This window comes from Apostichopus japonicus, chromosome 17 (genome assembly GCF_037975245.1).
Source record: "Apostichopus japonicus isolate 1M-3 chromosome 17, ASM3797524v1, whole genome shotgun sequence".
Classification (NCBI taxonomy): domain Eukaryota; kingdom Metazoa; phylum Echinodermata; class Holothuroidea; order Aspidochirotida; family Stichopodidae; genus Apostichopus; species Apostichopus japonicus.
The window spans coordinates 32,649,848-32,664,225 of NC_092577.1; the positions used below are offsets into that span (position 1 = coordinate 32,649,848).

Sequence of the window (14,378 nt, forward strand, 5' to 3'; positions counted from 1 at the left end):
TTGAATTGTTCTTGCAACCTGCATAAGAAACAGTGCACACTTTAATCGGACAAAGGTGGACACATTCATCATACCAGATTTCATACTGATAGAAACATACTAGCTGAGCAAAAATAATTTTTCTATTATCATTTTTCTGATAAGCAGACCGAGACGCTATTCATTGAATTTGACAAGGAAATGAATGATTGATTATTTAGCACACTATGCAAAATCCTGTGGAAGAAAGGTTTAACTGAGAGAAAGCCATCCTTATAGATGGCGCTATTCTCAAACGGGAAATCTTTATACTTCTGGCCTACCGCACCTGTTAGCGAACGACACTATTATTTCAATGCATGATTTTTAACCACACCGTACCAAAACAAACTCAAATATTTCTGGATTTTGTATAATATTTCGAAGTATCAAAGCATCTTATAGGATATTTTTCACATGTCTGCCACAACACAGAGAAATATGTAAGGTTACTAGAAATGAATGGAAAATAATCATAATAATAATAGCCTAAATTCAGTATTTACAACAAAGTACTGGAAAACATCTAATCAACTTTGCAATTGTTTTCTGTAATCCAGTCCACCGTGGTGAAAAACTTTCCCTTTGAAACGTTGCTCTTAATAACTTCAACGGAAAAAGGCAAGACAAAAACAAGGGAGAAATTATCCTCTTTTGTTTATAGTTATTATATAACGTTAGTTTAGCTGCTTAATTGGGAAGCTTAATATTATGCAATATACAAAATTTACTTTAAACAATCATGATTTTCATATCTAAGATAACAGTTCCTCAGCAAAGTCTTACCTTAAAATTTGTGCTATAACAGATGACGTTTACAAGTTTCAAACTTGAAAGACATGTTCACATTGCACTCACCATGTTTTCAGCCAAAAGAGGTCATCCTCTGAAGAAAAAAGACAACCCTCCTTCCCCCACACCTCCTTCTTTAAAAAGGTAACATTAAAAATACCCCCTCCCCCAAAAAGGAAAGTATAAAAGTACTTTGTTGATAGCTGCCAGCTTTCAGAAATGCAAAACTCAATCCAGAGGGTAAAAAAATATTTAAAAAAGTATTAAAAAAAAAAAAAAAAAATCTTTTAATCAGTCTTGATGGTAACGAGCTATCTGAACACATTTCACACACCTTTTTTTACACTCTGCATATATTTTCTGTCGCCTGAATTCAACCGCTCTTTGCTTGATCGTACGTAGCAAAGACACAACCGAAGATACTCAGCTGTTGATTAAACTGAAGTAAAGGTGCACCTGGCCGGGAACCAATTAGGTCAAAATACCTCCAATTACATTTTAAGTGGTCAAATTATGTGCATACATAATTTGCTTTATGATTACAATGAGGGAGGTATTCATATTTCCTCTGTCAGCTTATGTTATCATATTCTCTCATATCGTCATAACGCGTTATAACGCTGTATAACCCGGCTATTATTTTCCCCCGTTTTTTTTGTGGTTAACTCTGTGTTTATTTATACTCTTGTTTCATTTTGAGTTTTCATTGAAGGAGGTGGGTACTCATACTTGTGGTCCAAACAATGATACCCAAGTTAACAACACTGCAGGAAAATAATGTTGCAGATTGCACCCCCTGGAGTTAAAAGAGAGATGTTTACAACCTTATTACCATGGCAGTATACACTGACAGTTGACCAAAACTTACAAGATCCATTCCTGCCACAGACTACAGTACAATGCATTGCTAAATAACAGACTTAGTCTATTCTTTGACAGTTTTGTATGACCAACAAAAACATGGGTCACACCTTATAACATAAGAATAAAGAGCCCTTTTGTGGGGTAATATTCCCCCCCAAAAAAAAAAAAAAAAAAATTAACAAACATGTTGTAAATGGATGCTAGGCTTTCACAGTGAGGGAAAACAAATTCTAACAGGGTATTGAGAAAGGTTTGTGCAAAACAAAGGATTGAAAGTTTTACATTTGAGTATAACCCGATATGTTCAAACTAAAATTAAAAAACAGCACCTTTTTTATGTCAATTGATCTGTCATGGAGGTTACCCCCTTAAATAAGTGCGGGTTGGGGGGGGGGGATGGGGCGGGGGGAGTTTGATAATTCCATTAGCCTTTCTATGTATACATAAGGGTACATGAAAATGGCCATAATTATGGGGGGCAGAGTTTGATCATCCCATAGCCTATCTATGTATAGATAAAATACATTAAAATGGCCATAATTATGACCAGGACGTTAAAGAGTCTGCCCCAGTAGTAGATTCTAGCAATCCTGTCATTTACCGGTGGACACAGGTCCTGTATCACTAGGCACATCTGGTGCGTCAAGATAAAGTTTGGGTCGTCTCTCGGGATCTTCGCTTCCAGCTATGAAACAAAGAGGGAGGAAATGCAAGGACGATAGATTTACTAATTGTAGAGTGTGCCTGGGTGATGGGTTGGGTTTGTTGAGGGGTCGGTTGAGGGGTAGGGTGATGGGTTGGGTGAGGGGTTGGGTTAGGGTGCAGGGTCGGTTGAGGGGTCAGGTGAGGGGTGGGGGGGCTATATAGGTTAAACAGCGGCATAGCACTACAACTGTTCAAGCAGGATGCTACAGCACTTCATATTTTAAAACAAACCAATGTATGTCTATATATATACAAGTGCTGATAGTCGTAATCGATTAAATGCCAGTAGTTCGCGATTACACTTTGGAAGTTTGATTAATCGCGCTCAAAACCTAAATTGCGATAACTCGACTACAAGCTAGCACTACATATAATCTGCTTTTGAAAAATAGCATAACCTATCAAACACAACACTTAAGCAGTTTGTCAGCAAATATGGCAAAGGTATGTGGTTCTCACAGTGCTACACTAGCTCTTTGCTGTGTTAAAAAATCAGCAAGCACCTGCTCCGGTTAGATTCATGCGTTTACTTGTTAGTAATACGATTGTTCTGCAGTGCAACATTCAGTCCTAGCAATGTTTAATCATTGCACATAATCGCAAATTCGTAATTATTAATCTTTTACGATTGCCAAAGTATTTGTCATTTCTTCAAACATGTTTACAATAACTTCTTTACCAACCTGGTTCACATTTATCGGGTGTCTGATGAAATGTGTCGATTGTAGCGTGTAGTTTAACTTCAATGTGCAAAATATAGGGTAGAGCCTAGCCTAGAACGTCCTTCTACAGAAAACTCTTGCATACTAATCATCAACACCGCTGCAAGGTGTAACATCTATTTATTGTTTTACACATTTGCTTTTATCAGTAACTAGGTAGTTGTAGTTGCCTCATTTCATTGGAAAGTTTTTCATTTACTATGAAGGATTTTAAGAAACGTTGTAGATTGAAAGTTGTTCACAGGGTTTGTTTGGTAGAAGTTTTAACATGATTTAGACACCACACGTTAAGACACGAAGATTAAATAAATAAAGACAGTGCACCATGGGGAAAGATTTGTTTTGAATGTATTTCTGCAATGTAAATATTACAGTGATGACGTCATAACTGACACCGAGTAATCGCGAGAAGAGCTATGCGATTAATCGACTACAAATATATGAGTCGACTATCAACACTAATATAAACTTCTAGCAGCCATTTATAGTCAAGTTTTTCACTTCAGATGGATTGACATAAGTGCTATGAGTTCATTTCAATCAAGCATTGATGTGAAATCTAACTAAAATGACAATAATTAATGCAATGGCAACCCACGTTCTGGTGAAACTGAAGACGTACTAAACGTACAGTTAGGAGTTGTTTTCACTCAAGAAATTGGAAAGCATACGAAAGCAAGCATGCAGGTGGGGTTTTTCTCCATCTGTTTTACTAAGGTATCATATTGCCGAATAGATACCAATTTTTTTCAACAAAAGTGAAAGAGGGAGGGGGGGGAAGTGTTGGGGGTTAGGGTTGGGGTGTTGAGGTGGAGTTTATCATGAATGAGGAAGTAGGAAACAAATGTTGAGTAGAACAGTTTATATGATTAATCTGACTTTACCTGGGACGAATATTGGGCAATGATACAACTTAAACTTGGCATGTCTGCTGATTAGGTACCAATTTTTAGCAACAAAGGTTATAGAGGGAGGGGGGAGTGTTGGGGGTTAGGGTTGGGGTGTGGAGGTGGAGTGTATCATGTATGAGTAGGCAGGAAACAGATGTTGAGTAGAGCAGTTTATATGATTAATCTAAACTTTACCTGGGACGAATAATTGGATATGATGCGTCTTAAACTTGGCATGTCCGTGGATTCCATCATCAGGCCCACCGCTTCCCCTCTTCTGATCTTGACCACGCCAGAGAACACCTGTGGGTTGCTGTAACACTTGGCTAACGTCGCTGCGGCCATGACCTAGAGCCACAAAGATCGAGAACGAAAGAAATGTTTACCATCCAAATCAGATGAAACTTTTACGGTGGAGACACTATTTTTCAATGCTGATATTAATCACATATGGAATTATTTCACATTTTTAGGATCTTCTTTGTTCCATTTTTCTTGTCATAACTTGAAATAAAATTTGTATTGGTTAACAAAGGAAAAGCATTTTTATTTACATTTTGGTATTGAATGTTATAAAAAACATTACCAAAGGTATCTCAGAAAAAGACAGCTCTGCGACTACCATCACACCATCCTCCGGCTTTAAGCAGTGATGAACTTATACCAAGCATTGTTGATTTAGAATCAATGGTATACACAGAGGGTGGGGGGGTGGGGGAGGTGGGCACTTCCCATAATAAGTAGGGAGGAAACGGTTTAGTCGGGGAAGAATTAGACCACTGCTTTCATCATACCATCATCTGGACACCTGCTTTGTGATGAACTTTGTGCATTGCACTTAATATATCAAGCATTGTTGATATAGAATCAGTGGTATACACAATGGGAAAGAGGGGTGGGGGGGTTGGGTGGAAGGGGGGTGCCATAATCAGTCGGAGAAGAATTAGAACACTGATACAGGTGCAAAACCCTCTACTCAACCTCGCTAGAAAAAACATGAGTATTTCTTAGAACAAGCTTGCATTTAGAGCTAGTTATAGCCTTTGTAGTCTAACTATGCCTCCTTTTTCACTTACATTTCTCCCGGGGAGCTTACTTCTTTGACTCAAGGGCATCAACTCTCTTTTATAAAATCCTTGATTCACCTCTGACCCTTCTATATAACCCGGTGCAGCTCCTATTCCTAAATCAGTTGGGGAGGGAGTGCGGGGGGGGGGGGCTGAAGGGAGGGAGTGGGTGGAGGGAGTGGAGCTCTGTGGTTGTCATACCTATTGTCTCTTAAGGTTCACTTACTTGAGGTATTGCACAGAAATTGAAGACACTTTGGTTCTTTAACCTGGACATATAGACCAGGACGTCTGGAACATGCCGTAGGGCGTTATTGATGAGCTCGTTGAGACAATGGACAGCCTGAGGTAGCTTTGATAAATTCTGAAAGTCTGTTAGCTTCTTTCCGTATTTACACCAGGCCTGATAAAGAAAAGGTGATTATGTGTAATAGGAAACAAGTCACACACAATAAACTCATAACAAGCGCATAGATTCGAAGAGGATGAATCTCAAAAAAAGAATAGGAAAAAAAAAAGAAAAGGCAAACTGTACAAAGAAATGTGCAAAGTTCCCTTAATTTAAGGAATCAAGAAAGATATTATAAGGAAAAATCCTAGTGACTTCCCTTCCCTTCCCTACCCACCCCTCCCTCCCGTCAATGATATTTCCTGCTAAATATTACCCTGACTATATCTGACTATTTCTACTACAAAACTAAAGAATGGGGCAGTTCAGGCTAAGCAAGCCCACTTGTCACATTGTGAAAAAAAAAAAATGCAAGAAAACATACAAAAAAAACCAAAAACAAATAGTAGCATCTGAAGCCAATTGTCATCTGTTGCTATGCACATATTTTAATATTATTTAATTAATATTATTTAATATTATTTTATTTATATTTATATATTATTTAATATTAATATTATTTAATATTTTAACGTTATAATATTCTCTAGATGATAAATAAATATAAATTATTACTTGCAATTTCAATTAAAGATAAATTATTTATGTAACTAGTGATTTCTGCCACTCCTAGCATACTACATACAACAAATTTACTGAAAAAATGTAAGAAATATAAAGAAAATCCATTCAAATCTTTTTAGAAAGAAACATGAAAGAGAAGGAAAACTGACATTTCTCAACTAAAAACAATTGCTAAGAATGTGATTTTTTAATTTTTTTTTGTATGGTGCTGGCGACCTCAACCGACGACCCTGGTATGTTATTGTGTACTCATCAACACATCCACACCCTAAGCAATATGTCAACGTTGAAAAAACCTTGCTGGATTTTTACGGGAACAATTTTTCTAGTACCGGCAATTTCTCTACTCCTCATTTACATGAGGATACTTCAAATAGAAAAGAAAATTCCAACACTCTTTTGATGCTTATTAATTTGACTTTAAATTTTGAATTTGAAAAATTTGAATTTGATAAAACACTGCTCTTCTTTTATTCTACTTCTTTTTCTATCATTTTATTCTTTTTTGTCGGAGTGAAATTCTTCCGAGGACCGTGAATTTCCAAGGAGCCGGGTTTGGACTGTTCGCAAAGTGTTCTAACCTTGCAATACATTACTGTCGTTTCCCCCCCAATAACAAGGAAGAAAATGAAAAAAGACAGAAGAGAAATCTCCTGAAACAAAATTTGAAAACTTTGGCGGAACTCTTACTCTGAAGATCACGATATTAAAACTTTGATGGCACACACCTTAAAAAGTGAGGAAAAAAAAAAGGAGATTTGTGCCAAAAATTCTTAAGAGGGAGCAAAACTAACCTCTCTTGGCCAAAACTCTCTGCCTTCGAGACTATCTTCCAAGTAATCCCTAATAACGTTTGTCTTCTGTAAGAATAATCCCATCGAATTGGCCAGCTCCGTGTCTTCGCCGACGATCGCGTCTTCGAGGCTAGAAACGGAGAATAACCTGGAGAGACCGATGCCGACCAGACCGGCTACGTAATGGCAGTACTGTAAGGAGGAAAGCGATCGAGGGAGATTGAAGGGTGTGAAGACTCGCACAAAAAGAAACGTCTAATGCCGGTAATCTGACCTAGTTTCGATTGGGGTGTCGCATAAGTGTCAGACACCACCATCGATCCAAGAAAATACGCACACAACTTGCTACCGTCGGTAATTAGACACTAGTGTACAGTCAGTACATGCAGCTGCGGTCAATACCCACAGCACAGTATATAAACATGGCTGTAGGCTGTATCATACAGGGATGGACATCTCAGGTCCAGCTAAAGATAACAAGGTATCACTTTTCATTAATGTCTGCATTTTGTAGCGACACAAACAAAACGTCACCTGCAAGCAACAGAAAGTTAACTTTTTCAGATGGCCTCACACGGTTTGGGGCGAGTCTTCAATGCCTTTAAGAAAACAGTGGGGTGAAAAGCTGAAAACTAAGCCAGATATGGAAAACTGATGAAGTGAATGAAGGTAGTCATTAGATGTAAAGAGAGAAGAAAACTGAACTGACTTGGCTGAGAAATAACTCCGTGAATTGGCCAGCTAATACCATCCACCGGCAGAAGTGACAAGAAAGGAAAAAAAAAATTCACGTTGCAGTCAAGCTTTATAATTACACAAAATGTTTGACACTTCTTGCATTATAATTATTAAAAGTTATAGTTTTAAATAAAATCTCAATCAAATAAATCTGTTAACAAACTGCTTATCCACTAGAGAGCCTGTGTAAGAGAATGTGTAAAAGTAAGTTGGCCTGACGTTTCGATCCTAGCAGGATCTTCTTCTAAGGCTAAATGACAAGTCCTTGTCTACTAATCCCCTTACATCTATCTCTTTGTGTTCACCCTGCTCATTAACCTGTCTGTACTCTGTGCATGTTTTTGTCCCTTCTGTTACTGTTACTTGTCATTTAGCCTCTGAAGAATATCCTGCTAGGATCGAAACGTCAGACCAACTTTCTTTTACACAAATAAAATCTAGTTAGTGACTCTGATGAATTCTAACGATCACGGATGTGATTGCGAATCGAATAGTTTATAATATCTTAATTTTATTTTTTTACCAAATCCCAGTCGGCCATGGTCACAACCTCCTTCTCGATAAATTCGCTCATCCCGTTCCCCATTCTCTTTGTAATATCGGAGATGACCACCCTGTAACCTTCTGCTAGCCCTCTGTACTCTTCAGATATCTGCACAAAAAGAAAACAAGAAAATCATAAAAGTTCATGAAACAATGACATTACTTTGTCCTCTATTTTAGTATAGATACTTTTGGTTTAAACTTATAAAGCCAACTGATTAACGTTGATGTTAATGTCCACACCCTCCCCTCCCCCCCCCCCCCAAACATAAAAACAGAAAAAAAAATGCAACAGCAGTTTGTTTTGTAGAGTAACATTACAAAACTGGAAATAAAAAAATAAAACCTAAAAAGAGTAAAGAAACATTTGTTAAAATGGGATTGATCTCAGGATGACAAAAATAGCCCCAAAATATTTGTTCTTTTATTTTTCTGGTCAAGTTTGTGTTTTCAAAGGTAAAATTGAAACAAATATTGACAAAACATACAAGCTTACAACCTACCTAGCAGCTGTACATCACTGAGAAATAACCAGATAGCCAACAGGCTTTACATCATTCCTTAATACCGCATTTGATCTGAGAACATTTAATGTAAACTCTCCGCACAAGGTTCCACATAGCTTGATGGAGCCACAGACCAAGCGTGAAGCTCTCTGAAGCTTTACCTTAAATGACCTTTGACCATAGAAAACAAAAACCATTTTTGTACTCATATTATAGGTGGACTCACATCAAGTATGACATTTATTCCAGCATTTACTTTTGGGAACTATTGTGTTTACAAAGTTTCTCAGACCGTGACCACCAAATGACCTTTGACCTCCACAAAGGCAAAGCATCAAAATGGAAAGAGGGACAGTTTCCTCCAAACTGGGTTAGTATGTCAGGCAGAGAATAGTGCATAAGTACACTGGAGACAGGTAAGCGAGGAGCGAAGTAAATAGCAAATTTGAGAATTGACAATTATCGACAAGCAAAGACAAGATGGTGCTTTATAATTTGCTACAGATGAATTATTAACAAATGGAAGCCATGGCTATTGGAAGCTCATTCGTTCATTCATTCATTTATTTATCATTTTTACAGTATGTATACAAAATAACAAGAAATGTATGACAGAAATGGATATTATAATATCCACTCTTAGAAAAAAAAGGTTCTAACTTGTCACGTTTTTGGAACCTTTTCGGGTTCTTCGAGGATCATGTCAAAGAGTTACTTAGGAAAAAGGGTTCCAACTTGTCACGTATTTGGAACCTTTTCCGGTTCTTTACCGTCTGTGTAGTATCTTTACCCCTAAGTATAAATGGTATCACCCATGTTATGCCCCACACAGTTGGGTGTACATCATGTTAGCCCGCTTAGGGACATCACGTGACAGATAGATGGACCTAGAACGATGAACCAGCATTCGATATAAAGCTCTCTCTCTCTCTGAATCCTGGACCATGGGATGCCTAACGACCGGTTCTCCAGGACAGAACAGTCTGGAATCCCTTTTTCCAAGAGCGTAAAATGTATACGAATGAGAACATTTTGACACCGATTTTAAGATACAAATGATTAACTGTAGTAGTATTTCTCACCACAGGAAAGTCCTCCAGTACCGCTTTATCTTTCTCGTTGCTCTTGGTGTAACTCCACCCCTTCAGTTCAAGTTTCTCATGAAATGTTTGTAAGAGAGGAACCTTCTCTTCGTTGGGAATGGTCATATCGTCTTCCACTGTGTCTAGCGCCCTCAATACCAGGTAGAAGATACACACTGCATGTCTGCGGAAAAAAATAGAAGCCAAATGATGTCACCGTGATGATATTAAGAGGCAAGACTGCAAGAGGGAGAGAGAGGCGGGGTCGGGGAGGATGACAGTCACAGGGCCCAGGGTCGGGGAGGATGACAGCCACAGGGCCCAGGATTGTGGTTGCAACAAACATATTAACAAAACAATGTACGGCATTACTCAGGTTCCTATCTATGGCCAATGATTTCCATAAAGTTCTACAAATCTAGACAACTTAGGTGAAACTCAAACTAAGAATGCAATTAATCTGAGCAAGAAATGACCAGCAAGAAGTGGAAATTTCATCACCCGCGCTCTTATATCATTATTAAACAGATATGCGGTGCTGTGGCCCAGTGTATAAAGGAGGTGGCATTTAAAGCAATGAGACTTGGGAGCTTCCGGGTTCGATTCCCGGCCGGGTCATAGTAAGGTGGGTTTTGCATCCAAGAGCAATCTAAGCTTTTCCCATCTGAAATGACTTTCTATATTGAAAAGATTCCAAATTTTGAGATATAATGTTGAAGAGGAAGCCACCCGACATGTAAGTTGTAATCCATAAGCCCTTGGGGGTTTCTCCCACATTTGTGGTCGCTTAAGCATCGATCGTCAAAAAAGTTGCCGACTATCATTATGATATGCAAAAAGGTGAATAATATTTTTGGCATTTTCTTCTTCAATCTAGTTAAAGAAAAACTGTGCTTGTTAAAGTAATCACTTCTAAGGTCTTTCATGGAAATGTTCATTTTGGATTAGCAGAAAGAAAAAAGTACCAAATTAAAAACAAACAAATCTTTGCTAATATCTCTCTAAATGTTTTAGTTTTTTTTGTTGGTCACTTTTGTGTTTGTCTGTCTGTCTGTCTGTCTGTCTGTCTGTCTGCTGTTGTCTTACCTCAGGTCACCATCAAGAGCCTGAATGACAGCTGAGAAGCTCCGGCTGGTCTTCTGGAGGTAAAAGTAACATTTCTGAGCTACTGGACTTAGTGAAGACTGAAAACGAAGACAAAACAGAGGAAAATTTCATGAATAAGAGATCTACTGTCATATCAAAATGATTAATTACCAATTAGAATTGGCAAACCGTTTATATGTTAAACAGTCTAAAAGCAGGAGTTAACTTTTGTTTTAATTTTCCACTACAAATTCCATACTCTCTAAAGTTGTTCAACACCAAAACAGCTTTCCTTGTTTTTTTTTTAATCTGGCTAATTAATAAAGTTAATTATTAATGAGTAATTATTGGTTGAACTCGATTAAAAATAACCCTTCCAAAAGACTCTTTTCCATAATATTAATAACATGTACATAGAAAGAACAATATTTGTTACATTGTTACGTGCATATTGTAAAACAAATACCGTATACTGTAAAACGTTTAAAATAAATATATATGTAACATTTAAAATGTCGCCATAGTGAGTAGAAGAGCCCTATTGATTTTGGTGCTCATCTCAAGAATATTAATGAGGTCACAGGGTCAAATATAAACCAAAATTAGAATTGAATCATACTTTGTGTAAATGTATACTTTAAATGGAATATCAGTGAATATTGCCTACTTTGTCTACTTACTTTCAAATGACATATTCATTTAAGTCCTGTTAAATGTGGGTTCAAGCATGCAATGTTAACTTGAATATATAATTGCAAAATGAGATGTCGGCTGTAAGCCAACAATTAGCTCCCTTTCAACAAGGTTCTATCTAGATCTAAATATTGACTAATTGGCTTTGTAATTAAAGAATCATGATCTTTTCTTTTCTCAAGATTTCGTTGACCACTCGTTTAATTCTATTAATTTAATACAATAGGGAGGTAAGTCTGTACACCTACATAGTGCTGGCAGTATGAACTGTTCAAGGTACAGAAAACAACATAATTTTGTCTTGAACCAGTTGGTTGGTGACATTTTGTTTAATCTCAGGGCACTTTAGAAGGAAGTCCTTTAACCACTTGAGGGGAGCAGAATTAGTCTGTGCCGAGATGCAGGTACTGTATTGTAATAGTGTAGGTACTATAAAGTAGTGTATGTAGGTACTGTAATGAGTCTTTAGGAAAAGAAAATAACTTTAAAGGAAATTTGAAAGAAAAACAAAATGTTTATTCAAGTCTCAAACTTATATGTACAATAAATAAGGATTAAATCCACAAATCGACTTCCTTATGAATTCAATATATTACTGACATACCATCTCAACTGTGTATGAACTTAAAACAAGAAGTAAGAACCTCAGAAAACTCACAAAGTCTTGCTTTGGGATGACATGGCGTCCTCCACCGAGTTTGAACTTTAGAAGATTGTAGAGTTCGTGAGGATGGAAGGAAGCTTGAATTAAATCCATCGTATCGGGCAGAAACCTTGAAAAAAAAAACCGAACAATTAATTATGAGAGAAAGTGAAATAAATGTAAATGTAAAATAAAAAAAAGGAAAAAAACAATATGCTGTGAAGGCTTGGCACAAGAATAGATCACTTAAGCTGAGTACCAATTGTGTTAGTTACCGTGCTGGCAGCTCCAACAGGAATATTCACACAGGTCGACGATTTGCATTGATAATACAGTTTACTGAATGGACTGCCACAGAAACTCACAACACTAGTGAGTGCTGCACACAATTATCTACAGTCTGTAAGTTAAGTGTGATCTTTGTTTCAGGTTCCAAGGTTGTTCTTATTGAAAATGAATCAATGAATAATACATGGTTCCGTGCACAACAAATGTTAGAAAGTTCTACATTCTTCCATTTGGGCTGTAATTTGGCTATCTGTCAGTATATAGCAACAGTCTTTGCTATATTCATATCTTGAATTTAACATCATAAAATGAATGACATATATCTAGTACTGTAGTGCATTGTTACTTTATACACAGTGTTGTAGTGCTAAGAGTGGAGTTCAAAACTTGTGGGTGGCATCAGACAACTTGTTGCTAATTAATGGTTATAATACACCGTATCGAGGTACCAGTGCTGAATATTTCTTGCTCAAGGAAACTTGAAAAGGCTAAATACTGTAATGTCCATGATAATGGATAAAAAAGTGATATACACAAAAATACTTCATGTAAATATGGTTAAATAATTATTTCAATATAACAATATTATACAGTAAGCTGTACACAGACAATCTCTCATGTGTATCTGATCAACAAACCTAACTCAATTTTTCATGCTATAAAATATGCTCAACATTATCCCACATCCACAAACATGGTCAGTTCTAACCCCTCTACTAAATTTCAAGATTTTAAATTTAAGCCTGTACTATACAGATGGCATCAGGCTATTAGACAATATTAAATTCATGTCTCATGAATGTTTAAATTGCAGTATTATACTATACCTTCTTTAACGATTATTGTCCTGGGCAAAAAAAAAAACTCCCAAAATTTGATTGCTGAAACACTCTGCTTTCTATTTCTTATTTCCAAATAAGCAAAAAACACATTAAAGGCAAAAGTAATATTTTAATACCTTTAAATAGTTGTTTTGTTGTTGTTGAAATCCTGAAATGTTGTGAATGTACCAATTGGCAATTATACCAAACTCTGCCAGAGGAGATCCAGAGACTAAACTACTCTGGTCTCTGATTTCCTTCAAACTACTGTCTTTAATTTAAACCACCAGCATATTTGAGTGTTGCATTCTCGACTTACAACGATGAGCCATACTACCCTGAAGATCTTCGCTAAGAGCCATTCAAGAACCTTTTACAAAGCGATCACAGATATTTCATGAGGAAATGAACTTTAGAGATGTTGGGCAAAGAAGGGTCACATCAATACAATATCCTTACTAAAGCCAGAATCATCCACTAATCAGAAACGCTTTTATATAGAAAGGGCATTATCTGACCTATTGTCACAAATGGACCTTCTGACAACCCTTACAAACTTAATGATGGGGGCTATGTTGTTCAGATCTTTCTGCATTAATTGGCTTAAAATACTTCATACATGCACCACTTGCAATCGACAAAGGGGTTTAACTGACCTGTATTTTATTAGCATTTAATAGCTTTTCATGATTATAGGTGAACAAATGACAGGGTAAACCACACAGTGGCTGAGTGGCAATATTTCTTGTACCTTGGTTTGATCTGGAAAATGGTTAATTAGAGCGCAATATTTTAGCTATTTTTTAGGGATCAGATTCTCAATTGACAAGAATATATGGAAGGAGTAAGGCAGAGCATCCTGGTTCACATGAACCTGAGTGTTTTAACTAAGGGACATACCGATATTCTAGTTCACATTCCAATATGTGGGATAATGAATATTCATGACATTAGAAGATGTTCCCCAATGAGCCGAACTTTACAAAAAAGCCTCCGCCCTCATATAAATTAATGCAAACCCTGAGCAGTGATTTCTTCTTCATTTAAAATTAAATGTAAAGTCCTCAGCACTTGTAAGAAATTAAATGCATGTTCAAATTGCATGGAAAAAAGTTAAATTTTACAATTTACAATATCAAAGAAAATATTTCAA

General features: G+C 36.8%; 1 protein-coding gene across 5 annotated transcripts in view; it reads right to left on the reverse strand.

The window, feature by feature from the left end:
• Nucleotides 1-14,378, reverse strand: part of LOC139984615 (squalene synthase-like) — a 19,300-nt gene continuing 4,922 nt past the window's right edge. For 2 of the 5 annotated variants that reach the window (XM_071998563.1, XM_071998566.1), the window contains exons 2-9: nucleotides 12,132-12,246; nucleotides 10,781-10,878; nucleotides 9,695-9,878; nucleotides 8,087-8,215; nucleotides 6,826-7,017; nucleotides 5,285-5,461; nucleotides 4,187-4,339; nucleotides 1-2,359 (exon numbers count right to left, since the gene is read on the reverse strand). In XM_071998563.1, the coding sequence (XP_071854664.1) occupies nucleotides 2,180-2,359; nucleotides 4,187-4,339; nucleotides 5,285-5,461; nucleotides 6,826-7,017; nucleotides 8,087-8,215; nucleotides 9,695-9,878; nucleotides 10,781-10,878; nucleotides 12,132-12,246 (1,228 nt within the window). In that variant the 3' untranslated portion in view covers nucleotides 1-2,179. Of the gene's footprint in view, nucleotides 2,360-4,186; nucleotides 4,340-5,284; nucleotides 5,462-6,825; nucleotides 7,018-8,086; nucleotides 8,216-9,694; nucleotides 9,879-10,780; nucleotides 10,879-12,131; nucleotides 12,247-13,231; nucleotides 13,258-13,362; nucleotides 13,555-14,378 lie in introns of those variants that run through there. The other 3 variants (XM_071998564.1, XM_071998568.1, XM_071998567.1) reach the window with 3 other exon arrangements.